This window comes from Miscanthus floridulus, chromosome 17 (genome assembly GCF_019320115.1).
Source record: "Miscanthus floridulus cultivar M001 chromosome 17, ASM1932011v1, whole genome shotgun sequence".
Taxonomy (NCBI): domain Eukaryota; kingdom Viridiplantae; phylum Streptophyta; class Magnoliopsida; order Poales; family Poaceae; genus Miscanthus; species Miscanthus floridulus.
The window spans coordinates 27,344,161-27,353,565 of NC_089596.1; the positions used below are offsets into that span (position 1 = coordinate 27,344,161).

The 9,405-nt window shown below is 49.5% G+C and overlaps 1 protein-coding gene and 1 long non-coding RNA gene across 2 annotated transcripts; one reads left to right on the forward strand and one right to left on the reverse strand.

Moving 5' to 3' along the window:
* Positions 1 to 1,449: 1,449 nt before the first annotated feature.
* LOC136515460 (protein REVEILLE 5-like) lies at positions 1,450 to 3,002 on the reverse strand. The gene is made up of 7 exons (XM_066509039.1): positions 2,938 to 3,002; positions 2,526 to 2,696; positions 2,372 to 2,429; positions 2,169 to 2,276; positions 1,927 to 2,020; positions 1,702 to 1,823; positions 1,450 to 1,587 (listed from the first exon to the last, which is right to left on the reverse strand). Exons 1-7 carry the CDS (start codon positions 3,000 to 3,002, stop codon positions 1,543 to 1,545), a joined length of 663 nt encoding a protein of 220 aa, XP_066365136.1. The 3' UTR covers positions 1,450 to 1,542.
* A 984-nt stretch (positions 3,003 to 3,986) lies between these two features.
* On the forward strand, positions 3,987 to 5,687 carry LOC136518310 (uncharacterized). Its single transcript, XR_010774460.1, has 3 exons — positions 3,987 to 4,319; positions 4,911 to 5,013; positions 5,429 to 5,687. It is a non-coding gene; the product is annotated as an uncharacterized lncRNA (long non-coding RNA).
* The last annotated feature ends 3,718 nt before the right edge of the window (positions 5,688 to 9,405 follow it).

The following is a 9,405-nucleotide window of genomic DNA, read 5'->3' on the forward strand; positions in this document are numbered from 1 at the left end:
GAAACACATCATTATTTTTAAAGTGTATGCGGATGGCATAACTATTTTTGGAGATGACACTTTGGAAATAGCTCAGCTCAAACTTAAGTAGTTTGAAGTCAAGGGTTTGGACGAACTTTGATACTTTCTGGGCATTGAGATAGCAAGATCCCCTAGAGGGATTATCCTTTCATAATGAAAGAATGTATTGGATTTTCTAAAATGATACAATGTATGCTTAGATGTCCCCTACTTCTACACCTATTGAGCAGGCAAGTTGTGTGTTGACTCTTTAGACCCAATGAATTAAGGGAGATATCAAAGACTTGCGGGAAATTTGATTTGTTTGTGTCATACAAGGCTTGATGTAGCATATGCAAGAACAACAAATAGGTTGAGCATGTGTGAGTGTCTCGTGTAGGCATCGCAGCGGGTCAGGTAAAGTGCGGGTGGAGTAAATACCCGCCCACGATGAATTGTCTAACTGATAAAATTTTATACACTCACCCGTATCCGTACCCATTAGGTATAACCCGTGGGTAGCCACAACCGGGAGTTGGATTGTCACTAAAATAGATTAAATTCTTTATATCTTAGGCTAGTGGATGAAGCGATATACCTGCACTCACATCCACGGGTAGAATCTTACATGTGCACTTGCTGTTGGAATTTTGCACCTACATCCACACCCGTCAAGTATAACACTCTCAGTTACTCAAACGTGTAGTTAGGATTGCCATCCCTAGTCTAACGAAAGGTCACAGCAGCAGTCAGCAGAGCTCGTGGAGGAAGCAGAGCTGCAGAGAGCTTTCTCGTCGCTGTCCTGGATACCGCTTTTTTGGTCGAAGAAGGCAATTGCAGTTGCAGTTCGGCGGAAGGGAGCTGGGACGCGATTTTGAGATTCTTATATCCATGTACTATCTTCTTGCTTCATCTCCATCTGCCGACGGGCTTAATTGTTTTGATTATCACAGCGTCCAAACTAGACTCGGCAATTTGGTGACTAATAGGAGAAAAATGGAATCCAGAAAAGTTTTAAGTAAGCAGAAATGATTGCACAAACGGGTACATTGTAAAAAAATATATCGTCAATTTGTCAGTGCGATGGTAAGAGAACTGTTTGATCGATTTCTGAAAGAACATGAATTTCTTTGCACAGAGGATCAAACTCCCTCTCATCAAATTTTACACAAGAAACCTACTCGAACAACGAACTACTACTAGCTGCAACCAGAAACTACACCTCATCAAAAATTATCTGTGCACACGCACATCGGATTCACTCTGAACTCAACAGCTGAACACCTGAACTACCGTACGTGAGGATCTCACCAAAACCTGTGATTCCATCACATATATACACAGAACACAAGCAAGTGCACCACACCCAGCTGTCTGATCCATCTTTTCTACGGAGTAGATGGCAAAAGGAGTGTTCGGCATGTATGTCAGTGTCAGCGTGTCACCTACTCCCTAAGAAATTCCAGTATATATATTACTTGCGGACTTGCAAGAGGAGCATCTCTCCTAAGAAACTACAACTCCTATGTGATTTCTCAAGTCCTAATCAAACAGATTGTCCTGGAGATTGCTCAGCACCAGCAAGATCTGCATGCCCAGAAGAAAGAAACAGAGAAGAATGTAAGGCATGCACCGCGTCAACAAGGGTGAAGCTGAAGCACAGTGTAACAAGATGGTGCAGGCAGGATGGAGATGGTTTACCGTGTTCACGACGACAGGATCAACGCCCTGCAGCCTCTGCAGCTGCGGCTCCACCGGCCACGGTGCTCCGGCGCCAAACACGTCGCCGACGAACCTGTACACCATAGCGAAGCGCGGATCGTCTGCAGCAGGAACATCATGACCATCTCGGCTCAGCGAAAGAATTCTTCCAACAACCTCGTAAACTGCACATACAGTTGCTAGCCAGTAGCCAGTACTACATACCTGGTGACAGCGGCAGCAGCTGGATCGTGTCGTCCACCTGCAGCATGGCGTCATCGGCAGCCCAGGCTTCGCTCGGCCAGTCCGCGCTCTGCTCCTGCGCGCCGGACGGAGCCGCGAAATCCGTGGAGCTCATCCGCGGAGGCGGCGAGGTGGCCGGCAGTGGCCACGCTGGCGCCGCCGCCATGCCCATGCCAACAGCGGCGTTGCCATGGCTATCACCATCAGGGTGGCTGGCGGCGAGCGGCGAGCGGCGAAAGGACGGCGCCACGGCGAGGCTGGGGCGGCGGCAGCGCCGCCGCGAGGCCCAGCTTCTGAGCCTCGAGGAAGTACTTCTGCGCGTGGCTGCGGATCTGGAACACGACGCGGATCGATGGTTCAGACGAACCGAACAGCCGTTGGATTGGATGAAAGAAAAACTCGATCGCTAGCTTCTGTGGAAACGTACCTGCGTGGCCGTCTTGGTGGCGACGAGTTGCTCGATGCGCTTCCAGTCGCGGCCGAATCTGCAAGGACGTACGAGGGCGCTGTGAGATGAACATGAACCCTGGAAGGGCGAACGGCGTCGGACGCCACAGCAGGCAGAGATCAGAGATGCTCACAGCAGAAGAGCGTGAGGAAGCGCTCGTGCTCGTCGGCGGTCGGCCGCCCACTTCTCCCGCCATTGTGATATTGTACGGCTTCCGGGGCTTCTTATTCCCCGCCGGCATCCCGGTCGAGTTCCTCGCCGACGTACGACGACGACGCCATCATCGTCATCGACTTCTGGCCCTCTTGCATGCACACTCACAAACAAACACGGAAATGGATCGGACAAATGCGCAGCACGCAGAGCACGCCCGCTCGTACGTACGTACGTATCACAGTACGTATGAGCTAGCAGAGCCTTGCCTCTAAGTGCTCAGTAGTACTCGCTCGTACAGTCTTATACACGTACATATAGGCCCGTTCGCTTGGAGGAATTTGGATAAATCTGGATAAATCTGTGAGAGCGTAGTGTTTTTATCCACACACAGTGAATTCCGGCTGAAATTGTGAGCAGACGAACGGCCCCATACTCCCTCTGTCCCAATATACATGTCGTTCTAGGAGTTGTAGCAGAGACTAAGGTCGTTTAGGGTCCAATCTCGAAGAAGCTGCAATTTTTCACATGCATGAAGAACATATGTCCCTCGTGGCAAACGTGAGAGGGGTTAGCAGGGCACGTGTTTGGTGTGCGGTGGCCGTGGCCTCGCTCGGAGGTCGGAGCTGAGAGTTTAGCTTACGCTGAATACGGCTTAGCTACCTAATTAGCTCACGCTGCCGTCCGTGCCAAAGTGCTAGCTACCTGCCGGTGTGCGTTTAAGCCGATCCAGGAAGTAAAGTTAGGCACACGACGGGTCGGAGTCGCCATTGCTTGGTCGATTTCCTTTTAATTTCAATGGCGTCGCCTATACCAAATTACCAAATAAGTTGCGCTTGATCCCCTCTCAAATGTGGACATCAATAAGGTGGAGCTGACTCAACCAGGCAATTGGCAAAGCTGAGTGAAAAATGCCTACAAATGTAAAATAAATAGACAGCAAATAGTGAGGTAAGCGTAGCTCAGCTGGTTATGTGTCTTATGATATACTTTTTCTTGTGCACATCACATTGAATAAAGAGCCTGATTAATTGATGGCCAAAACTTAGTTGGGCAAGCTATGATTTTGCTGTCATTTGGTTTGCTACTGAAACTTACCAATCTCTCACATTTACACTATAGCACAGCCCAACTTAACGTCGGACATTGGGTCGGTAAAAGTATGGAAATACCGTTGGACTGTCGGTCCATAAAGATTACTAACAGCGGTCGCTGTATCTTGTTTTCTGATCCATAGGTCAGTCGGTATTTTTATTTTGATTTGCCGTTGCACGCTCGGTCGGTATATCTTATTATTAAAGTCCGCCGGTCCGTCGGAACATGGAATTGGGCCTGCGCGCGGAACGGGAAGCCCAATTCACGCCTAAATTTTAGTGGAGCCCACAAGTCAGACCAAAGTAGCACAACAGTAACCCTAATTTTTCACTCAGCCCGCTCACGGTAGCCGCCACCGGGCCTCCTTTTCCCCTCGTTTCCCTAACCCGCCGCCACCGCGCCGCATCTCACCGCGGCAACTGTTCCCTCGCCACCCCATCGCGAGCGAGCTCTCGGCCGCCGCCGCCGCGACTCGCTCCCCACAACCCGCCGCCAGACGGATTCCCCGTGCCCTCGCCATGCGTCCATACAGCGCTGCCCGCCGGACGCCCGCCAGCCTGCGCGTCCGCCGGCCGCCCGCGTGCAGACTGCGCGTTCACCGGCCGCCCGCATGCGGATTGCACGTTCGCCGCCCGCTGTCCGACCTGCTACTCGCCTGCGGGGCGCCGTCTGCCACTAGGTGCCCCTCCTCCAGATCCGCTCCCCCATCTCCTCTTCCGCAGCATCTCACCCTTCCCGTCCCTTTCCATTTTTTTTTTTTGATACGATTCGATGATTTGATTGTAGACAGCGTATCCGTCCCCTTCTCCATGGAGCCTTGAGCCGTATCCACTCCCTTGTGTTAGGTTGAGGATCCACTCCCTTGTGTTAGGTTGAGGATCCCTTCTCCATGGAGCCTTGAGCTGGATCCACTCCCCTTCCCCTAAAGCTTGTTCCTCATCTGGTTGGTCGGCAAAGTGTGCTTAGATTGTTTAATTGCAGCTATGCATATTTCTTCTCATTGGTATTTTTCCACATGTTAATTATAGCTTTCATTAGCTAGTTAATTAGTTAGCGTTCATTTCCTTAGCTATCAGAAGATTAGCACCAATCCTTTCATTAGCTTACCAACATGTTGTTTATGCTTCCTTCAGTGGTTAAAAGTCTTACAATGTTCAGTCTCTAAACCATGTGAACTGTAACTGAACATTATCCTGTAGATCTCTTGTACCAAGCAAACAGACCAAAAAATTTTGGTAAGACAATCTCTAAACCATTTTGTGCTTTACAGGCAGCCTGGCCGTGAAGGTATAATTAGTGTTGTTCGTGGCATGTATAGAAAGGATGGATTATATGTTGGAAGTATCAAGATTTGTAGACGCATTTCCAAACTAGTAAGTGTATATATTCCTTTTGGGCACTTCTTCACAGTAGCTCAGTGTGTTTAATACAAGTAACAGCCTGTGTAGCAGCTCAGGGGCCAAATAGCATAGTACATGTTTCTCCTTCTAACATGACTTTGTAAATTGTATGCCATGATAGGCAGGCCAATCTAGTAGCTTGCTGCCACTGTATTGATCAATTAACTGGTGCACTATCATACCTCAACTTTGATATTATGGTTAGTTACCTATTGTGTGAATTACACCTCAACTTTACGGTTAGTGACTTATTGTGTGAGACTGAATGCTGCTAGCTGTTTGGATCATACATAGGTGAAGTAGATTCAACTCTACATCATTTAAGCTATTTTCACCGATATCCAGTTTCATGTTGTATTCATGATGGATGTAAACTTTTATTTTTCAGGTGGGAGGTAATAGATAGAGGTAGCCTGATGCATGCAGCAAGTAGTTGGATTGAAGTGCTCATGGTGACTGCATTGATTAGCTAGAGATAAAAACACTTGTAAGGACTTTCTAGTGATGAATCATTTTGTAAAGAGCAAGGTTCTAAAAAACGCAATTAAACTTCCTTTAATCGAGGATTAAACGCTAAACGGAGGCCCAACGTCTCGTTTAGGGCCTGGGCACCCAATTAAACGCTGCGCGCGCCTAGACGCTGCGTCTACGCGCTAGGCGACGTTTAGGCAGCGCGGACGCGTGAAAAATTGGCGCTAGGCATCGCTGGGCGGGTGGGCGGTGGCCGCGTGTGCACGGAAAACGCGAGTGGGTGAAAAATCGGCGCTAGGCGCGCTCAGGCTGGAGAAAAAGCATAGGCTGCGGGGTGGGCTGCGCGCGAAAACAGAGCGGGCGGGAGGGATTAGATAGGTATGGAAATTACTCTGCTCCTTTCCTTTCCTCACACACACGAGGCCATGACCCACCGCCGCTCTTCTCTTGTCGCTGGTAGCGAGCGGAGCCCCTGCTCGAGAAATCGCACAGCCTGGAGGGGAATCTTGGGAGCTGCTCAAGAAATCGGCACGTCCTGGAGCGGAATCGAGTGTAGGAGCAGCTGGTGCAGGCCACGGCGTTCTCCTGCGGTTCGGCCCCTTCCGTTGTTGCCAGCAAATCCCTGCGCCGCTGCTGCACACCCGCATCCCTCCTCGGCTCCTCGACATAGCTGCCTCCAATATACATAGTCAGATCGTTGGTCGGTATAAGTTTATAAAAGGCGTCAAACCATGCGTTGGTATATATACACAGTGTCGTCCAACGGTCGATCGGTATAGGTAGGTCGGTCGTTATAAGTTTATAGCAACGCCACTACCGACCGACCGAAGGTCGCTATAACGACTTATACTGACCGACCGTATGACGCTATAGATGGGTTGTGGTATAGTGTTAGCTTGTCAAATCTATGGTATATTTTTGCTTGACATGCATTTATTAACTTTTGCTTGCCAAGTTTTTGACAGGCAAATTTTGGTCGTTAACCTATGTCTCTTATAAGCTTATATATACATGATGGCCTAGTGTTAGACAACTACTAGAGTGGTGCTTTTGTGGTAGAACAAGGGCAACCATACCAATATATCATAGTACTAGATAAAAAATCAATAAGGATAGTCCTTGTGGAACAATTATTGGCACCTAATGAGGATTCATGACATGTGTCCATACGAGAAAGAAGTTGTTTTCTTTTCTATTATTCTTTCTAAATTTAAGCAATTGTCCTATATGTTAGATGCATGCGCATAGATATAGATGTGTTATGAATCTATGACATTTGTTCATAATTGCTCTATGGAGACTATCTCAACTGATTTTTTTTACGGAAGGGCTACGCCCGGACGTTCGGCCGCAGGAGGCGTCTGGGCGCTGCTACCCGTTCGAACACATCGCACCCACCGTGCTCGCGTAACAGGCCACAACAGATAGGAGTGCGCCCACCTCACCCCGCCTACGGATGCGCACCGTGAAGGCGTCTGCCGGCCTTAGGCGCCCGCACGGTGACCCACGACGGCCATTGCAACATGTGCTCCCCCAGATCTACTTTGAAACATTCAGTTGAAACACTTGCAACATACGACTGAAAACAGATGAAACATTTGAAACATGCATGTATAGTCATAGCAACATATGCAACATCGATATCTACTTTTGCAACATCAAGATGAAATACTTGCAACATACGTATGAAACACTTGAAACATGCGCTTCAAACATGTATGTTATGCAACATCCAGATATACTTCTGCAACATCTATATGAAACACTTGAAATATATGTCTGAAAACAACTGAAACATTTAAAACATATGCTTGCAACATGCATATATTACCATTGTAACATATGCAACATCCCAAATCTACTTTGCAACATCCAGATGAAACACTTGAACATGAGTGTGAAACGCCTAAAACACTTGAACACAGCGTCGTCGGCCTATCAGGTGGGGAACTGCAGTAGCTAGCAAGCTCGCGGCCCCTGCTTTCCTAGCCTCTGTCGCCCCCCAAAGCCCCTCCTCATCCTCCTCCACCTCCTAGCTCTTGTACGAGGGCGAGTACCACGCGACCACCATGAGCCTTGCCAGCGGCGTCCGCACCCATGTCCTAGCCAGGAATCACAGGGCGTGGAAGGCGGCGTTGGGTCAGAATGCCACGCGGAACACTACCGGTGTGAGGGCGAAGCCTACGGTGACGCCGACCATGGACGACGGGGGTCAGGAGCGGCACGATCGCATGCCTTATCTCCTTTGAAAGGACTGAGTTGTGTGGAGGGGACGACTCTCAGTGGGGAGTGGGAGAGATATTTTTTAAAGAGAGAGCAGGCGTTGTTGGGCCGGTAGCACACAAGCCCAGGAAGCATGGCGTCCTAACGGACGGACGCCCTGAGGAGAGCATTACTATTTTTTTTATAGAACCATCACCGGAGACCCTAAATTCTTATTTAGAAGGCGTGCGTCGCTACCCCAAGCGACACATGCGCGAGGGCACCGACAAAATTCGAAGGGGGGAGGGGGCGGGCAGTGGGCGGAACGACCGGCGGCGAGGCCGCCGTGCGCGGGTTGGGGCGGTGGAGGAGGAGGTGGCGGCGGTTGTTAGGGTTGCCAAATTTTACAAAATATCCATGCCCGGTGGGCTTAGACGTAGGGCCTAGGGGCGAGAATTGGACCAACGGTAATGGTGGGTTGTGGGCAGCGAGAGAGGCGGTGAGGCGCCGATGAGCGGACGGTGAGAGACATCTAGTTGTGTAGAGCCAGTGGTGGAGAGAGGAGTCACCAACAAACTCTCTGGTTTGGATTAGGGAAGGACGGGGTGGAATGATGAGGATAGGTGTAGGCGGGGAGATCGATCGTCGATTGACTGGACGGTGATCGAGGTGGCGGGAGGAAGGAGAAAGACAGTACGGAGGGAAAGAGGAGGAAGATGATTGGGACAGAGAAAAAAGACAATGGGTGTGTGATGTTATCTCTCCCAATGTGGCACGCGTCTATTAAGGGGTCGCTGGAGACCTAAGTACTAGTATGTCGTAACTTTCGAGGTAGTTCCAATAGAAGACCTAACAGGGCTGTAGCATGCCACGTCGCAACGACATTGGGTTAACTAATGCCATGGCCTAGCATGCTATATGCTCCACTGCTTCTCTACAAGTACTCCTGGTCAAGCACTTATTATTGCCATGTTCGCTTGAACTTATTTGCCTGACTTATCAGTCATGGTATAATGTTTTTCTCTCACAACAAAACAACATCAACCGGTTTATTAGCCTCAAAAACCATCAGCCAAATAATAAACCATCAGCCCAACACCCCTCATAAGCTTTTCTTCGGAGCCACGCACAAGCTTCTTGCGGGCTTCACGACGGAGACCACGCCACCAAGCTATCTAGGAGATGGCAACCTCCAAGAGTAACAAACACCACCGGCTTGCAACTCGATCAAACCTAGTGCCACTCGATGCAATCACTCAATGTAATGCACTAGGAATCACTCTCACACTTAATCAGATGATCACTATCAAGCATATATGAGTAGAGGCCCAAAGTTAAGCACAACACAAGGGCAACACATCGCCAAGGTGCTCAACCTCTCAAATGGCAGGCCACCCTCTCTATTTATAGCCCCCATGGCCAATAGAGTCGTTGGCCAAAAGGTTCACAGGCTGCGTGAGCACTGGATGACCACTATAGCACCGGACGGCAGGTTCGGTGCCTCCCAACGGTCAAAATCCAACGGCTATTTTCAACTAGCCATAGCTGTCAGACGATCTGGTGCACCGGATGGACCCACTGGATCGGTCCAGTGCATCAAACACCTGAGGGAGCACTCAGTGACCCTCTCTGCTTGTTTAGGACGGTGCTCTGGTCTGATGCAGCAGACACCTAGTCTGGTACACACCGGAC

Coding starts and splice junctions, on each gene's coding strand:
- LOC136515460 (XM_066509039.1), bottom strand. CDS start 3,002: ATGTATATTGGGACAGAGGGAGTATGGGGCCGTTCGTCTGCTCACAAT. Junction 2,430..2,525: donor CTTCCTCACGCTCTTCTGCT/GTGAGCATCTCT, acceptor ACGTCCTTGCAG/ATTCGGCCGCGACTGGAAGC. Junction 1,824..1,926: donor GCTGCTGCCGCTGTCACCAG/GTATGTAGTACT, acceptor TTCCTGCTGCAG/ACGATCCGCGCTTCGCTATG.